The 20,374-nt window shown below is 31.8% G+C and overlaps 1 protein-coding gene across 5 annotated transcripts in view; it reads left to right on the top strand.

The window, feature by feature from the left end:
• LOC118187091 (abasic site processing protein HMCES) overlaps positions 1-20,374 on the top strand; it is a 56,389-nt gene that overhangs the window by 2,547 nt on the left and 33,468 nt on the right. For 3 of the 5 annotated variants that reach the window (XR_015042240.1, XM_085821038.1, XM_085821037.1), the window contains exons 3-4: positions 7,129-7,350; positions 14,615-14,795. Coding sequence is in view for 4 of the 5 variants with exons in the window: in XM_085821038.1 (XP_085677164.1) it covers positions 7,129-7,350; positions 14,615-14,795 (403 nt within the window). In the remaining variant the exon portion in view is untranslated. The remainder of the gene's footprint in view (positions 1-7,128; positions 7,351-14,614; positions 14,796-20,374) is intronic. The other 2 variants (XM_085821040.1, XM_085821039.1) reach the window with 1 other exon arrangement.

The following is a 20,374-nucleotide window of genomic DNA, read 5'->3' as shown; positions in this document are numbered from 1 at the left end:
TATAAACGTCACCAACGAATTCATACCGCAAACATTACAAATACTTAGTGTCAAATATTTAAATTATTTCCGTGCACGTTTACTTCAACTAAAACGTATACCAAATTCCTACAAACATAAAATTCACAAAATAACTATCATTTAATTAAAATATAATTAAATTCAAAAACACTACTTAAAATATAAATAAGCACATACATTAAATTAATAAAAATTAGCTTACAATCCTAATTACTTTAAACTAAATCATTGCTAATAACAATTTTCCCAATAATACCAAATTACTTTACTTCCACCTTACATTTAGAACAATGCGTAAAAATAATATCCTCAAATAATTAAAAATACTAACTTACCTAATCTTCTTCAGAATCTTGATTACGTGTCCGATAAACTTTTCTTATTTCCTCCGCTAAACAAAAAGCAAGCGTATGTGCGCCTGTTTCAGGATCTTTAAAATCATACTTATAGTTCACAGCAAGGTACCAGGTAAAATAAATAACTTAATAAAACATCTTTACTTCTGTCTCACACAACCTTAAAGAAACACTTATTACTACCCCTTTCAATCCCACTAAATACCCATTTCGAATTCACTTTAGTTAGGGCCATGGGATCCAAAAATTAACGAACACTGTTTCACACAACACAGAATAAAGCCAAATACAAAATTTCCAGATTTTTTCCCGATTTCCCCCCTTTTCCGATTAAAGAACCGTAATTCATCCATTAATATCACATGACATATCCCATGATCTCTCATTTCCCTCACACAAAATAATGCGTAATCGGAACTGAGTACTGCTCACATTATTACCAAAGTCTCGGGTAGTAACCTTTATTGCCTCCAAAATGTCGCCAAACTACCAGTTACCATATTCTAAAGATCAGCCCAATGTACTTCTTAACAAATACACACCACAAGCCGTTACAAATCTTTTCCCATAATTCAAAATTTGCCGCAATCATGCAACCGATTATGTCACAATAGGGTTTCCATAACATTTAACTACTCGGGTTATAATAAATGAAATAACAACTTCACGATAATACAAAGGGCACCCTTCAATCTACTCTAAACCAAATGTTAATTACTCAAAAAGTTACATGTAGAATTTAATGAAACTGACCTGCAGTACACACAGTAAGGTATAAAATAACATGGAAAAAAAAAAAACTACCAGATAATTATGATTTTATAGAAATTAGCATATGTATGAAATATGTCAGTTTGTATAGGAAAATTGCGTTTAGTATGGAGTATCTTCTCTAGAAGCAATACAGCACATTACAGCAATATGTGATGCTGTCAATTATGCAGTCCGTCAATTCCATACGTAGTGAGAGCCATTGCACTTGCAAATCAGTTGCAAACATGGCAAGGGTCTTAAGACGAAGATTGAGAGCAGCCATATATCTTCCTAAATCATCCCAAACATGCTTCACAGGATTTAGGTCCTGATGATCGAGCTGGCTATTCCATGTGCTGAATTGTTTGCTGTTGAAAATAATCATTCACGATGCGAGCCCTGTGTGGTCTAACATTGTTCTCCTGTAGCATAAAATCATCATCTTGGCATAAGGGTGCAATTAAGCATCAAGGATGTCATCTTTATAAACCTGAACATTCACGGTTTTATGGGGAAAGATATGGAGGTCTGTGGCTTCACCCAGAGAGATACCACCCCAAACACAGATACTGCTTTCTTTATATGCATCTCTTTCACAGATTTTTTACGGATGATAATGGGTTCCAGATTCTCTTCAAAACAAATACAGTCAAAAGTTGTTAATCCGGACTCGTCGGGACTTCGGCAATTCCGGATTATCGGTTTTTCCGGATTATAGATCATCAGTTTAAATCTGGTAAGATGGCATGCAGAAATTATACAATTAAAAATATGAAATCGTAATTTATGAAGTAAAGAACAATTATGATGTAAAGGGTATCAAAATTTACAAAAAACGGCTTAATATTTATTTGTTTACTTTATTAAACATTTCTTTCAATGTACATTGTTTAAGATGCTTCCACAAAAAATTCAAAATGTTCCTTTTCTTGTGTCATATATAGTGGACTTTCCAATGTCGTACTTCTTGCATAATTTCGAGACGGATAGGCCTTTATCCATTTTTTGCAGCAATTCCACTTTTTGTTTAATGGACATCAAAACATGCTTTCACTTTGTAGATCCTTTGGCAGCTCCAGAATCGGAATCTCTTTTTGATGTAATCGAAAGTTCAAGCTTAATTATTATAAAATTGTTCTAACAGTCTCCAAAAAATAATAAGCCAGAGATTAAGAAACAGCGCAATCTGCAGCATTAACTGAAATGCCTTAAATAATTTTAGACTAGCTTATACCATCCGTTATGCATTAAACGCACGTGCGTAAATGCATTATGCGCATGCGTAGACGCATTATGCGTTTACGCGTGCGCATAAGGTTTGTAGCTTTGAGGTCCGGATTATGGACGTCTGGATTACAGACTTTGTACTACTTTGGAGACTAAACCTAGACTCATCCATGAAGAGAGCAGCCCTCCATTGATCAGCTGTGCAGTTGATGTGCCCATCTGTAATGTTACCTTATATGACGTGAGGTGAATGGCATGCAAATGGCTGGTTGGCTCGCATACAGACCTCCTTCATGAAGCCTTCTACTTGCACTTCACATTGATGCCAACCTTCTAGTAGCTGCAGCTAGGGAGGATGTGAGTTAAGATATAGTTGACGTTCTATTCCTTCGGGCTTCTAACATCAAATACTGGTCATCAGCACTTGTAGCGGTTGTCCAATCCTTGGTGAACCTCCTGGATGCCGAATCTGTGGTTAGAAATTGTTGACAAAGTATATGGACCACAGAAGGACTCCCATTTAACCATCTGGTCACTTCTGTTTGACTTTATACAGTCAAGTCGTTAATCCGGACTCGTCGGAACTTCGGCGATTCCGGATTATCGATTTTTCTGGCTTATAGATCATCACTTTAAATCTGGTAAGATGGCATGCAGAAATTATAAAATTTAAAATATGAAACCGTAATTTATGAAATAAAGAACAATTATGATCTAAAGAGTATCAAAATTTACAAAAAAAAAAAAAAAAAAAAGCTTAATATTTATTTGTTTACTTTATTAAACATTTCTTTCAGTGTAAGTTGTTTAAGTTGCTTCGTTTTTTATGTAATAATACTTTCTCTTTAATTCTATAAACAGACATAATTTCTTGTTCAGTTACAAAGTTCCGCTGTTCGAGTCCTATAATTGCTGTGTCGAGAATAACGACTAATTGTCACTTTCTTCGCTATCGGAAGCGAATTATAATGACGAGCAATTTGATTTAAATCATATCAAAGACGGAGTACATTGAGATGAAATACTACATTTAGTAAGGAATTATAAGCCAAATAAAATAAAAACATCTGCCCTGAAGATAGGGATAGTGCTGACAGATCAGCTTCCAGTTCATTGCGCGCCGCGACGTTCCCCCCCACACACACACACGCAGAGTCGCATGAAATTGATAAACAGATTTCGGAATGGTTAGATAAACAAAGGATATGCCTTAATCCATTTTTTTGCAGCAATTCCACAAGCTACAAACTTTCTGCGCATGCGTCAACGCGATGCATGCGAAGAAAGTTTGTAGCTTTGAGGTCCGGATTATAGATCATTCCGGATTATGGGTGTCCAAATTAATGACTTTTGACTGTATTTATTTGTTTACTTTATTAAACATTTCTTTCAATGTCAGTTGTTTAAGTTGCTTCGTTTTATGTGATAATACTTTCTCTTTAATTCTATAAACAGACATAATTTCTTCGTCACTTACAAAGTTCCGCTGTTCGAGTCCAATAATTGCTGTGTCGAGGATACCGACTAACTTGTCAATCAAAATTTTTTCGTTTTCAATAACCTCTGTGTCGCTTTCTTCACTATCGAAGGCGAATTATAATGACGAGGAATTTGATTTAAATCATATGAAAGACGGAGTACATTGAGATGAAATACTACATTTAGTAAGGAATTATAAGCCAAATAAAAAAAAATCTGCCCTGAAGATAAGGATAGTGCTGACAGATCAACTTCCAATTCAATGTGCACCGCGTCGGCCACTCCCCCCCCCCGGCAGAGCATCGTGAAATTGACACTTTTTGTTTAATGGTGTGAAAATTCCACTTTTTGTTTAATGGACTTCAAAACATACTTTTGCTTTGTAGATCCTTTACATATTAGTAAATATATATCAGAAATTCTATTTCACATAATTGAAAGTTCAAGCCTACTTTTATAAAATTGCTCTAACAGTCTGCAAAAATAATAAGCCGGATCCAATTCGAAGATTAAGGAACAACGCAATCTGCAACATTAACTGAATTAGATAATTTTAGCTTAGCTTATACTGTCTGTTATACATTAAACGCGCATGCGTAAAAGTATTATGTGCATGGGCACACGCATATTTGCAGCCATAAAGATCTTCAACTTTCTGCGCATGCGTCAATGCGAGCTTTGAGTTCGTAGCTTTGAGGTCCGGATTATAGATCATTCCGTATTATGAGTGTTTGAATTAATGACGTTTGACTGTATTGCCTTTAGTTTTCTAGTGGCTCTCTATTCCAGTTCTTTAAAATCCAGTATATAATTATGGTTATCCAGTAAAAAATGCGTGGAGATCATTATTATGAATTGGCTATCCCAGATTTCATATCTCAATATTACACTGAAATTTGCAGGCTTGTTCTCAAACATGCAATTTTATACTCCTCGCAAATGGCATGTTCTGATTGCAGCCTTACTAATTCATATACTGCAGTTTTACTCAGCAATTCTTATTTGAGAACATATTCAAGTTTTATATGGATTGTATATTTCTGAATGTATTATTGCTATTTTTGTGATTTTTTATTATTTTCCATAAACCAGTGTAGTTATATTGCAACTCATGTTATTGCCAAAAAGTATTTATATGGCAACCCAAGTATGTAAATAGTACAAGTCTGGGTTAATCTATATTTTAGGGTGCCCCTTGGATTATTGCCAAATTGTTTTATTTATGGTAACCTGAGTTGTTGAATGTTATGGAAACCCTATTATGACAGATATGAAAATAGATCAACGTGTAAATGGACATGAAGTTTGTGCAATTCTTTGACTTGTTATTTGGGGTTTGTGGAGCGGCGATTTTTGCCAAAAGGCACTCTTAAATGCATTTTTATCTCAAATTCTTCTCATAATAATGCTAATTAAATTATGAGAAATGTATTTGCTGGCAACGTAAAATTACGCCGAGAGGCGGTAGCATTGACTGGTGGGTAAATGAAGGTTTACTTAGTAGTCATTATAAGTGTTCTGTTTGTATGAAGGAAATGTGTATGGTCAAACATAAAGATTGTTCAGATGGCTTTGAATACATTTGTCCCAAGAAAGGTTCATGCAAAAAATGCCACCGACAGTCTGACGCTATAGAGGATATTTTTTACTCTTATTTTTGTGAATTTATGTGGTGACAGCATATTTTATGCATATTTTAGTTCAGATAATTTTAGAAAGATTTTGGATGCTATTAAGGAATTTTGTGTGCCACAGACAGAAGACAGAGAAATTTTTAAATATGGTAAGTCGATATTTCCTTTTTGTAGTACATATGTACGAACACAAAAATTTCTTTTTTTGTTATTTCATTGTCTGATTTTAAATGCAGTTTATTGTAAGCTTTGATTGGCTACAAATTTTGTTCAATTTTGGTGATGAGTAACTTTGTTTTAACATTATATAACGTCATCATGCTCCTGTTTTTTTTTTAAGTGAAAATAGATCAATGTGTACACGGACAGCGAGTTTATGCAATTCTTTGACTTGATGTTTTGGTTTTGTATAGAGGCCATCTTGAAATTGTGCCTTGCTAGCCAATCGCCAATTTTTGCCAAGGGGCACCCTGAAATGTATTTTTAGTTATGTCTGTTTTAGCTGGTACATTATGTTGAATTTGTGAAATTTGCTATATATTTTTTTTTAAACATAGTTAAAAATATATTTGTGAAGAATTTCTAAAAAAAAGGCAAGTAGTATTTTATTAGTGATGTTTCTTGCTTTTTAAACATTTCTTGTATGGAATTCTTAGTGTACTGCCATTCTGGAAATAGCTTTTGCATTTCATGCAGTAGCTTTATGAAAAATTTGTCATCAATGATTTTTTGCCTTTTTGACTTGGGTTCTGATAATTAGAAAATACCCCTCCAAAAAAATGTTTCTCGCATGTTTGTAGTCCAAAATAAGCATAATTTTTGTTGGAAAGTTTTTTTCTTTTTGGAACAGTCTTATTTGTTTTGCAGTGCAGTGCTTTTCTTTTCTTGCAGTTTTAAAAATCTGCAAAAACTTAAGTGTCTTGGTTCTTATTTGTCCTGTTACCATCAAAGATAAAAAAGAATTTATTCGGAAATTCATGGATTACAAGATTGTTATATGTTTTTAATTAAATGCAATCCTCAATAATATAACACAAATCTTTTGTCCTGTTTTTTTAAATAAACCTGCGTTCATGAGAAGTTTTTCCCCCTAGAAGTGTAAATGGTATGAAGTATTAAAAAATAAATAAATATTTAAGAATTAATTGTATTGTTATACCAAATTATAACCATGACTCTTCTGTATTTTTTTTTTTTTTTTTTTTTCTTTCTAAAACATCAGAAAATATGGGAATTCACAAAAACAACAGTTTTTATGGATGGGTAGAGGGAAAGACAAAATTCTGAAATTTTAGCTTAAAGTAATACTACAGGGTGCTATTGAACACAGAATAAATTATTAGTATGTCCTATATTAATATGTTTTAATGTGTAATACCAAACTAAGGTTTTTAATTATTTTAGAAAAGATTTTTTATTAATTCATTTTTATATGTACTGTTTCAAACAGTCTGCTTCAACTGTTTTTCATTAGATTCTTTCAGAAATAAGAGATGCTAAATTTATCAACTTATTGCAATCATTTCATCTCATGTAATATATTTTTAGTCTTAATAGTTTTTGAAGATACAGATGTAAAAAAACCATTGTTATTTTATTAACAATATAAAAATTGTAAACCTTGTTTATTCTCTGTCTAAATCAGTTTCATTTTCTAGTCCTGTTCTGGTAGCTGATTATCTAATTTCTGCACAAGATAATTCTGATTACAATCATGTTATTACACCAATGCGTTGGGGTTTTATTCCATCGTGGTACAAAGGATCATATGAAGAATTTTCCCTGAAAACGAACAACTGCCGAATAGAAGGCATTTTGGAGAAACCTACCTACAGAGGATCAGCCGTAGCTGGTCGTCGATGCGTCATTCTTGCCGATGGGTTAGTTTTGGTTGCTAATGCCTTTTGAGTTTTTTTTATAGATTTTAATTGTAATTTCAAATTATACACCATTAATAAAATTTATTTTAGTCTTTCTATAAACTATGTAATTTGGGTACTACTATTCCATTTTGAGGACCATAAAAATCGCTATACTACTGTTGATGCCAGTGCTGCTAAAAATAATTGTGGCAACCCTAACGCAAGAAAGGAAGTATAATAGAAAATAAGTAGCAAAGATTTTATTGTTTTAATTTAGATGAAAGGTTAATTTCATATAATACTTTTTTATTATAAAAATTTATATAAAAAAGGCTAAACATAGCTGAATGTATTCCCTCATTGCTATTTCGCTACTAAGTTATCGCTAAAGCATAATTTCATCTCGTTGGTTGTCCAAACATAATTTTCTATAATGAATGATGCCTTTTCTTTGAAAAAATTCTATTGCAGATTTTTCGTCATGGGCAATTTGCAAATTGTTAAATCCATAAGTTATCAAAAAAAGATTTAAAAATTAAACTAGTATTTCAATGGCATCTTAAGAAATATAGAACTATCTAAACTTGTGCAATTTGAAATCAGTGCGTACGCTAGATTTGGCACGCTGTTGTATGGACGCGTTTGCTAGATTTGGCGATTTTGCGCATACATTTTTGCTGCAATTTTTCACGGCCCTCAAAACGGAATAGTACCATAATTTGCAACTCTTCCTTTTAAAAATTATATAAATAATTATCTCTGTATATATAGTTTCAGTTTTTCCACTATTAATTTGAAACCTTTAGTTAAAATAATGTTTTATCTACTTATGTATATTTATTCATAGGTAAGTGTATATGTATATAACGTTTTCATTGTGTGCAAATATTTATAAGGGCATAAATACAATTTGGTACTTACAGAATAGGAGAACAGATTGGTTCTAGTTGGCACTGTTTGAAAACATGCATTTAAATTCACATCATCTGAAGACATATAGTATAATTTATGATTTAAAATAACAAAATAAGGTGAATTTAAATTAATTTAATTTTGATCAATTTACACTCTAATAAACAATTAAATGTTTTTATATACTGTAGTTATTACTTATAAATGTTCTCATATACTGTTGTTTTATTTTTGCACAATTTTTGGTTGCCAAAAATATACTACTGCAGGTAAAATTACTTCAAATTGTAGTTTCTCCAAATTGTGAGTTTCAAATCCATGTACTGATGTACAGTGTCTCATTTGTGTTTGTTTCTCTATTTCACTGATCTTCAAAGTCATTCAATCTTTTGAATATGAGCATCATTATCTGTTTCTGTGAAATTATAATTGGGTTTACCATAATTGGAGAAAACTTATGGCTCCTATGCCCTTAGATTTCTGTCTGCTCCAGCAATCTGAGTATATGATGCTACTCAATTAAAATATTGCTCATTTGTTTCCATGAATGGTTTGTCGTCTTTGTTTAGAGGGCTACATAAGTACGCATTTCTTATTTTCCTTGAAAATATCATTGAAAATCTACTGTTATGGAAAATTTCGCCCAGCATTATTTTTTGAGGAGGTTAAGATATCAGTTCTTTGAATTTAGAACACATGACCAAGATACGCACATCACTGAAGTGACTATTCCAGTAGAATGAGGTTCATCAGCTATGTCTACTTGTATTCCACAGCATTTAATAAATGTAAGCATTTCAGTCCACGGTAGAAAATGTATTAGCCATAAGAAAGAGAATACAAGAGCCCTCTAATGAGGTCATAATTATACATTTGGTGTTCATTTTATAAAATCCAAATGCAAAAGTAGGCATTTTTGCATTTAGATTTTATACTCTGCAGTTTGCCTAACTAATAGCTAACTGCTTGTACATCCAGCTACCTGAAATAAAAGTTTCAAAGAAAAGTTTTTAAAGAAAGTTATGAAAGAAAAAAAAATGTATATATAATTATGTTATTTAATCCAGCTAGTATACTTTCACCAGTCCAGCTCGTTGTTGGTAATGACAGAAATAAATAATTGTGTATATTGATTTTGAATCATATAATCATATTGATTTTGAATCGTATAACCCATAACAGTTTATTAATCACTAATACACAGATTAAATTTGAGAGAAAAATGTTTTATGTTTAGCTGAATAGTGCATTGAAGATAAAATTATTTTACAAGGAGTGCTCATTAAGTAACCAGACAATATCGTATTGTTGGGTTTTTCTCTTTTCTTCTGACACCAGTTGTTACGTTATTTTCTTCCTTTACATTCGTATGGGGTTCGTAGGTTTGGAGTGAATAACGATGACACTTGATGAAGTATCGAAACACACTTTATTTGCCAATATTGTCAGGACAGCTCCAAAACACGTTTTACAGTCATTGATGAACTACTATAAACACGCTGACATGATCAGCGACACAGTCTTCAGGTTATCAGGCTGTCACAATGGAGACAGCTTCCTGCAAAGCACCTGACTCTGCTTTCTGGAATACAGCTCCCGACTCAGCTTGGTCGTTCTCGGAACTCCACGTACTCTCGAGACTCTCAACGCTACAACTCGTGATGCACTCAATGACACACGAGCACAGCTCCCGATTCTTCGGTTCAGTCGTTCCCGGAGCTCAACACGCTCTCTTGACGATGCACTAACCGTGATACACTAACAGACTCCTTTGGTGCACTCGATGACCCACTCGGCACTCGCTGCCCGGCTGTCAGCTCGATCGACTCTGCAGGGATTGACTCGCTAGACAAGGCACTATCTCACACTCTAGATGAGGCACACATACACTGTGGACCAGCAGGGTTTATATAGCTTTCGGCTTGTGTTCGAGAACATTCTAGGCTAAACCGGTAAGAATTCGTTCCAGAAGGTTCTCCATTCATCCATGGCATGTCGCCAACTGTCACCAAATGGTCGATTTTGCACCAAATGTGGCAACCCTGCCTTCCCTTGTCATTTTATGTCAACCCTAAAACTGCTTTGCGGGGAAGCCATCTTACCATGCCTGTACATTTCGTAACAATATCTTATTAAATAAGAAAAATATTACTAAACTTCAAATAAATTTATCTCCTTCAAAATAATCACTAGAGTAGTCCACAATTTTTCTAACATTTCTTCAGGTCATCGAAGCACTGTTTATAGACATTGAAACTAACTGTTCACAAAATACATGTAACATTTGATTTAATATCTGAGACGTTTTCAAATCTTTGTCGTTTCATGGTCATCTTAAGCTTCAGAAAAAGAGAAAATCAACTGGTGGTAAGTCAAGAGAATATAATGGGTGATTTATCATTGTATTTGCTTGGCAAGATATTGTACAGGGCCTAAAGAAAGAAACTACTGCTTTAAAAGAAACTACTGCCCAGAATGAAAAGGTTCCTTCGTAACTCACCTTATCATGTTTCTTATTTGAAAAAGGCTCCTCTTTGTAAAAATACTGATTAATTGATTGGTTTGCTGGAACAAACTCATGCTAAATAAGTCCTTTGTAATAAAAAAAATGCAATCAGTATCATCTTAGTTTTCAGTTTTGACATCCTTTTTTCTAAAAAAAGGGGGGAGATTGTCTTTTCCACTATGCACTTTGTCTCTTAATTTCTCGGCCACATTGTCAACACCAAGTCTCATCTTCCATTATGATACACTTTCAGAAATTATAATTCTGTCTTGCAATAGTCAGAAAAATCTTCTCAGCAAGTTTTTCTGTTTTCTTTCTCTGTTCTCAGCAAGCTTTTCTGTTTCTTTTATATTCTGCAGAATCTGAGGTACAAATTAAGCACAAACTTTCCTCATTTTCAGATTTTCAATTAAAATTAACCTACTCTCTCTTTGATTATCCCAAGCATCTCCAAAAGTTGCTGACACATCTATCAGCTTTCACTGAAGAACAAATTTTCATCACATTTAATTCATTCTCTGAAATTGAAGAGCACCCTATCTTTGGTTCATTTTCAAAGCTTTCATGTTCACATTTAGAGTGGTTGTACCACTCATCCATTTGTGTTCTTGACAATGATGTATCATCACATGCTGTTCGAATCATCTCTAACATTTTGGGAGCAGATTTGGCCAATTTTTAACAAAATGTAATGTTATAACGTTGTTCCATCTCGAAGCATTTTTTTTTTTTTTTTTTTTTTTTTACGTCTTCTCGCTAAATCAAAATGACTGTGGCATTTTGATATGCAGATGACAAAATAACTATTTTAAACTGTCTTTAACAAGAGTTGAAATGTCCCTCTTTCTAAACATATATATATACAGTCAAAAGTCGTTAATCCGGACTCGTCGGGACTTCGGCGATTCCGGATTATCGATTTTTTCGGATTATAGATCATCAGTTTAAATCTCGTAAGATGGCATGCAGAAATTCTAAAATTAAAAATATGAAACCGTAATTTATGAAATAAAGAACAATTATGATCTAAAGGGTATCAAAATTTGCAAAAAGAAAAAGCTTAATATTTATTTGTTTACTTTATTAAACATTTCTTTCAATGTAAGTTGTTTAAGTTTTGCTTCGTTTCATGTGATAATACTTTCTCTTTAATTCTATTAAACAGACATAATTTCTTGTTCAGTTACAAAGTTCCGCCGTTCAAGTCCTATAATTGCTGTGTCAAGAACACCGACTAATTTGTCAATCGAAATTTTTTTGTTTTCAATAACCTCTGTCACATTTCTTCGCTATCGGAAGCGAATTATAATGACGAGGAACTTGTTTTAAATCATATCAAAGACGGAGCATATCGAGATGAAATACTACATTTGGTAAGGAATTATAAGCCAAATAAAATAAAAACATCTGCGCTGAAGATAAGGATAGTGCTGATAAATCAACTTCCAATTCATTACGCGCCCGCCGCCGAGCAGCGTGAAATTGATAAACAGATTTCGGATTTCAAAACATACTTTCGCTTTAGATCCTTTACATATTAACAAATATATATCGGAAATTCTATTTGATATAATCGAAAGTTTAAGCTTACCTTTATAAAATTGCTCTTACAGTCTGCAAAAAATAATAAGCCGGATGCAATTCGAAAATTAAGGAACAACGCAATCATCAACATTAACTGAAATAGATAATTAGATAATTTTAGCTTATACGTCCATTATACATAAAATGCGCACACTAAAACGTATTCTGCACTTGTGCACACTCATATGCGCAGTCGTAAAAGGTCTTACGCGCACGTGTGAACGCCTCTGCGCATGTGTCAACGCGGCGCATGCACAGAAAGTTTTTAGTTTTGATGTCCGGATTATAGATCATTCCGAATTATGGGTGTCCGAATTAACGACTTTTGACTGTATATGCATTTCTAAAAGATACTTTTTTATTTTATCATTTGGTATTTTAGTTTGTTCAGTTACTTTATGGGTTTGCCTTGTATTTAGATCAATGGCAATATATTTCTTTTAAATAGCTGAATTTTCTGCTTAAATCTGAGACATAAATATCCTATGCTTTGCTGATTGGTAATACATTTCTTTTTAATCATGAGTTTTCTGATTAAACTTGAAATGTATACTTTCTTTATATACTTTAGTTTATTCTTTCTTTAGTTGCAAAAGATTGTTTTTAAATTGTCAAGTTTGTTAATCAAAATTTGTTTTTATATTGTCAAGTTTGTTAATGAAAATTTGGTTTTAAACTTTAAGTTAATAAGTTTGTTAATCAAAATGTCATTAAATTCACATAAAATATGAATTCAATAAAAAAATTTTAAATTTGAGCTTCAAGAGGCTCATGGGTGGATGAAGGACTTTCTATCTTTAAAATTTGATGGCTCTATATGCTGTCATATTTCCACTATGCAAGGAACTTGTATACATGTAGAATCTTCATTATTTGATAACAAAGATAGGGTGTGTATGTCTTACACAATCCAATCTTTTAAAGATTATTCCACCTATATTTTCATTACATCCACAACATTTGTAAATGGGCAAAGATAGATAATTATGAATTCTTTTACTAGGATATCCCATTTTCCCAGATTTATTCTGCACTCATTATCATTGTATCATAATCAGCCATCCCTCAATAGAGGAAGAAGTTGAATGCATAGCAATTTTTGTTGTTTCATTTAAAATGGATATAAAATTGGAAAAGAATAAAGTTCTGTTAATCAAATTAATTTGCTAATATTTCTAAGGAGAATTTATTAAAAAAAATTTTTAAATTTGTAATAGCTTTTTTTCTCCCAATTACTGCTCAAAGAAAACTGATTTTTAAAGTTATTTATCTCAACAAAACAATGTGTTGTTATTTATGAAAGAAAAGCACATGGACACTAAATTGAGGGGTGATTTCTTTTGATGTTAAATTATTTTGAACTAATGTTCCAATTCAAGGAGTGCAAATAATAATGGTTTTCAGAATTTCTTTTAAATTACTTGATGCAAGGAACCAAATAAATAAATAAATAATGTAAATTTAAAATTAAAATTAAATTGCTTGGAATTAAAATTAAATTGCTTAATTATTGAATGACATAGAAACAACTGGATTTATGAATTTGAAATACAAATAACATTAATGAAGGCGTGAAACTAGATATGGAATTTTCCAAATAATAAAAAGAACATAATAAAAAATTATTTATACCATCACAGCAGTAATGCTTTCATTCAGTTCTTGAGCCATAAAACAGAAGCCATAAAAAGAAAATTTTAATGAAATTATATTTTGTGGGTTATGGTTAATGAAGGTATGACTTAGTCGCTTTAAAGAACATATTAAAAATAATAAATGTCATGTAGTAGAGTTAATATGATCTTCAATAATGAATGTTATATGATAACAATTTAAAAATTAAATTTAATATGCTATTTAAATAAACTGTAAATTATTATTACTATGTTATTGATAAATATATATTAATAATTCAAATTCAAGATTTTCAGAATGTGAAAGAATTACTTGTAAGCAATACACACTTTTATTCTTCCCCCTTAATTAAATTGTAATTTCTTAAATTTTTCCAGATACAATAAATTGTATTTCTTTTTCATAAAAATTATTTTTTAGATTGAAAGATTATAAATATAAAATTTCAAGTATAAGAAAATGTTAATAAAAAGACAAGTAAAGAAGTTAATAAAAAGACAAGATGGTTTATGATTGAAGTGAAAAAACATACTTGGAATTGATTGCATCAATTCATGCTATATTTTTTCCATGAATTGTTTTAATGTACTTCCATGATTTTTCTTATTTGATGATTTCTTTTTAACTTCATCACTTTTCAATTAGATTTTATGAATGGAAAGTTGTTAGCAATAAGCAGAAAAAACCCTATTTTATTTACTTTCCTCAAGAAGATGGTCCTGATGTATTCTGCAGGGAAAATGACTCTTCATCTGAAAGCAAAGAATGGAAAGGACCTCATCTTCTGACAATGGCAGGCCTTTTTGACATATGGAGAACTTCAGAAGTATGGTTTTCAGACTTTTTTAAGTTAACCATTTTAAAGCTGTTTCTCTTTAGCAGCAAACGAATTTTATATGAAAAGAATTATGATTTTAAGAGAATTATGATTGCTAGAATAGTTTTAATTTTAATTTTCTAAATTAATACTATTTCAGCAGAATTACTATTTTTATTGTTCGTTGCAACATAAATGTAATAACCAGTAAAATCCAAATTTGATGTAATTGGGATTGAGCCTTTTTAATAATATCTGTATCAAGCAATGGCAGATTATTAATACAGTACAAAAGTCCGAGATTCAAGACTTCATCGATTTCAGATTTTGGAAATTTCCAGGATTTTTACATTATCTGTTTTAATCTAGTAAAATAATATGTAGAAATTATAAAATTAAAAATATAAAATATTTTTTATGAAATAATGAAGCATTTATGACTGTAAGCAGGCATGGGTAAATGCTTTTAATCACAGCCAAAAAGATTATTTTTAGTGCATTATGTGGGCAGGGCCATTGAAAGATACAATAATGCTTGTGTGAGGATGTTTTGCGGTCCCCTATAGTTTACCATGTCACGCTACATGGGGAACTACTTTCCCTCAGTAGAAATGTTTAAAAAAAATTGCAATTTAAAATATGTTTTATCCACTTAGTTTTAGATATTTGAATTTAGCCTCTTAACTGCCGTGGAAAACATACAAGATTCATTTCCCAGTGCCACGGTTTTTCACACCACGCGTAGTTATGCGATGTATTAGGGTGAAAATAAGTGCAAGTTTTACTTTCTAAAAACTGTTTACTTTCACAAAATAAAGATTAAAAGAAAAAATGAATGCACAAAATTTAATATTTTGAGTAAAAGTATAATAAAAATGATGTTTTTATACTAGAAAAGATCCCTAAAATGGAGTTTCGATCAATTCATTTTTTAGACCAGTAAAGTGTAACATCAGGTTTCAGTGTTATACCTTGTGAAATCAGTATGCCTAAAAAAACACATATTTCTTCTGAACTGGTTGAATGCTACGATTTTGTTCTTAATTTTTCGTTTGCAAGGTGTTGGTTCATATACTCGTCTACAAAACGGTTAGTTTCAGTAACAATATGAAGTATGAGCAGTTCATCAAAAAATAATTCAAAAAAGATAAATGGGTTTGAAACATATGTTATATCATTCTTTATTCTTGGAACCTACTACAAAAAGTAAACGAAAACAGAGTACACAGAATTAAAAAAAAAGTACGTTTTACTCAAACAACTCCAGCCAATACCGTGCAGTGATTACTTTCACGGCACTCATCCCCCTCTCCAATTCTCCCCCTCTTTGAAATAGTATCCTCCTTCGTATACTTTGTCAAGGTCATTGTGGTGTTGCATTCCAAAGCTTTGCGAATAATTTTACGGGTAGCAGCGCAAAGTAAATGATAGTATTTTGGAAGGGCATATATATACGCCCGTGGCAGTTAACGCATTGGCTGAGCAAGGCATATATATGTAATGATTTCAAAAGTGTAGATGAAAGCAGTGGACCTCCCAACAGCTTACGATACTGTGTAGATGACCGAGAAGACTGTAGTGGCTTTAAGAATGAGGTGGCAGAGTGGAAAGCATGATGACACAATTTAGCACAACATATCTTGAAAAATCACAATCTTTATTTTTTCCATGCATATCAAATAATCCTTTTTCAGACAAGATATTTCCTAATTATATTTGAATAGAATAACTCACATTTTTAAGTTTGACGTCATCTTAAGCAAGTAAGCAGCAGCATGGTTTAAGAGCGTCTTGCCAGCAGGAAAGCTATGCGGTAAAAAGGGCAAGGTTATAGTACTTTCATAGCAAGAAGGCTGAAGTTTCAGTTCACAGTTTTGGTTTAGAATTAATTTGATTGGACGAGAGGCATCTGCATTAAAACGTTACATAAGATAGAAAAGTCTGGAACCTGTGAGAAGAGATGAATTTAGGGGCAGATTACCAAATTTAGAATGTTAATTTTGAGGTCGTCAATTATTTTTTTGAAACAGCTATCATATTTTGTTATATCTTACATATCCTCCCCTTCAAAAGAAAAGCTGGGTGAGCAGGGTGGAAGAACAAGCATTAGAGCAGCAAAATGTGAAAGATATAATTTTGAAAATACAAACATATTAACTTTTAAACAAAAAATTATTGTCATAAAATTTTGACCGATATTTTGAATCAATTTTGACATTTAACTGAATGTTATAGAAATTTGAATTCAATAATAATTTTAGACACTGTACTCTTTTAAAACAGTTGCACATTTTAGTGTTCTGGGATAAGAATGTCCAATGAAATTTTGTAAAGTTCTTGAGAGTTCCACATGGTAAAAGTTCAAATTTTTTCACAAACTAAATGTTCAAATAAAATTCTTTCAAATTTTTGGTGATGAAAATATTTCTATTATACTACAAATTAAGATGCCAATTTTCATATTATTATGTTTTTCAAGGAAGGCATTTTAAAATATAAAAATCTTGTAACACATCATTCATAACCGCAACAAATTTTAAACTTTTCACTATTATTAAGACATTTTAAAATTTACTTATTCTTTACAAAACTTGAAGACTCCACAACTTTATCTAAATACTAGCATTTCCATCATATTGGTTTATCAGTTGAGCAAACTGGTGTTTAATATTCTTCACCAGTGGCCAAAAGATTTGCCAAATTAGCAGTTACTGTAGTAGAAAAGGCCTCCGTTGCTTCTGTAGAGGCAACTGGCCTTTTTCGAACTGCTGTCATTCCATATGAATATTAAAAACACACTCCATTTAATGAAAAAATAAAAATACCTAGATTGAAAAAATGTATTTTTTCATAAGGTGAGAGCCTTCAACGTTTATCATAAAAACGTTAAAGAAATTCCTAGAATTTAAAATTTTCAAACAATAATTTCATTCTTAAAATACAGTAAAAATTCAAAAAAAATTTAAACAATAGTACAAAAATATTATTCGCATTAGACCTTCCCTAAGTAAAACATTCCTAATTTTTACCAAATTCAATAATTTCTTTTTCCCAATTCAGAAATACAAAACTACATATTAAATAAATCATAAAATGTTTAAATTATTAACTTTGATTTTAAAATGACTTACGCAAAACTTTATCGTCAATAAATCATAATACCTATAAACGCAAAGTTCTTTTTCTTTTTCTTTTTTTTCTTTTCTTTTTTTTTTTTAATGTAATTTACTCATTTTGGAACTTAATACAACTTCAATATCACATTAATAACTTTTGATAATATTCCATTCTTTGAATAAGAGCACTGAAAAATGCAAAATGTGCACAAAACCCTCTTTCCCTCATGAGGTTGCTGATCTTAAAGCACTTTGAATGTTTTTCTTTTTACACGGTGATCGAATCGGTGGCAGAGTGGAAAGCATGATGACACAATTTAGCACAACATATCTTGAAAAATCACAATCTTTATTTTTTCCATGCATATCAAATAATCCTTTTTCAGACAAGATATTTCCTAATTATATTTGAATAGAATAACTCACATTTTTAAGTTCGACGTCATCTTAAGCAAGTAAGCAGCAGCATGGTTTAAGAGCGTCTTGCCAGCAGGAAAGCTATGCTGGTAAAAAGGGCAAGGTTATAGTACTTTCATAGCAAGAAGGCTGAAGTTTCAGTTCACAGTTTTGGTTTAGAATTAATTTGATTGAACGAGAGGCATCTGCATTAAAACGTTACATAAGATAGAAAAGTCTGGAACCTGTGAGAAGAGATGAATTTAGGGGCAGATTACCAAATTTAGAATGTTAATTTTGAGGTCGTCAATTATTTTTTTGAAACAGCTATCATATTTTGTTACATCTTACATATATATGTGCCCGCTGCAGTTAAGGGGTTAAATAAGCTCTAGATATAGTACAAAGTCAAAAACCGGGACTTGTCTGGACTTCAGCTGTTGCGGATTTGGGAATTTTCCGGATCATCAGTTTAAATCTAGTAAGATGTCATGTAGAAATTATAAAATTAAAAATATGAAATTGCGATTTATGAAATAATGCAGTATTTATGATCTAACGAGTATCAAAATTTACAAAAAAATCTTAATATTTATTTGTTTACCTTATTAAACATTTCTTTTAATGTAAGTTGTTTAAGTTGCTTCGTTTTTTATGCTGATACTTTCTCTTTAATTCTGTAGACAGACATAATCTCTTGTTTAGTTACATTGTTGAAGTCCTGTAACTGCTCACTATCGGTAGCAGTATTTTCTGGATCTAGAACCATACTACAAATTTTGCCATTCATTAATTGATTGATGATTGAGAAGCATTGTCATCACAATGAAAAACTTCTTTTATATCATTTTCATTTATTACCACTTCTCCACATTTCTTTACAAAATCCGTTAATTGGAAAATTTCACCTTTGTTTTGCGATATATGAAAACCTTAAAAATTAATGGCTATCATCATCAAATTTAGCTATCTTTCACTATACATATTTGGCTAGTCATCATGAACTTGGCGACTAATGACAAGTTGCTCTGTTAAATTTTATCTTGCTTCTATCGTACACTGAGACAATTAAGCCTGAATTGTATTAGTTTAGTTATTTATTATACTTATGCCTATTTCTTCACATGCTTAAGGCTTATCAGAGTTCAGAATAATAAATTCCCACATATACTTAAGCCTTATTGAGGGCCGGCGCTAGATATCTTATCGCCTGATACAGTCTCTTAAATTCTGTGACTTGGTGCAGCCATACAAGCCCTGGCGCTGGTTCTGGGTTTATATGAATAGCAAATCAGTTATTCTTAATTCAAATAGCCTTAAATGCAATCTTTGGGTCTATGAGTATCATCAACAAAATCTATTTTTAGTTATGTAGAACAAAATTTTTGGTAAATTTTTCCTCGTCAACATTTTTTAGTGCGCATTTACTTAAATCTGTAATCATCGCCAAGCATAATGTCAACATAAAAGGTTACCATACTCCTTTATTATTCAGTTGCTAACATAAAAAATTGCTTAGGCATCGCTACATGAGTCATTACTCAAGTTGCCATGTTTTGATAAACATCCGGTGATGAAAGGAAAGTATAATAAATAATGATTCGCCAGCCTGGCGTCAGATCAATGATGTGTCATTATGGAATGTTTCAATTTGAGATGTGTGCCAAGCAGATATGCAGCAACGGAGCCAAATTACTGATCCTACAAATTTATGCTAAAATGATTGTTTCTTCAATAAGAAGGTATTTTATTTAGTGTCAAAGTGAAATTAAGAATCGGGACTTTCCAAATGTTTTATTATGCATGGGGCAGGGGGGGGGGTAATCAAGTGCGCATGCGTAAAGCCTACATGAAAAACGGTGGTGGTTTTGAGGTCCGGATTTTAGATCATTTCGGATAATGGATGTCCGGATTTTAGATCATTTCGGATAACGGATGTCCAGATTTCGGACTTTGTATTGTAGTAAACACAGGGTCAAGACAGCCATGTATGCAGCTCAACCAGTGAAATATTATATATACTCATAAATTTAAAGGAATATAAAGGGGAAAAAAAGACACTGGTGATTAATCAAA

This window comes from Stegodyphus dumicola, chromosome 7 (assembly GCF_044657685.1).
Source record: "Stegodyphus dumicola isolate Sdum_Otavi_A_Nest chromosome 7, ASM4465768v1".
Taxonomy (NCBI): domain Eukaryota; kingdom Metazoa; phylum Arthropoda; class Arachnida; order Araneae; family Eresidae; genus Stegodyphus; species Stegodyphus dumicola.
This window is presented reverse-complemented; position numbering and strand designations above follow the sequence as displayed.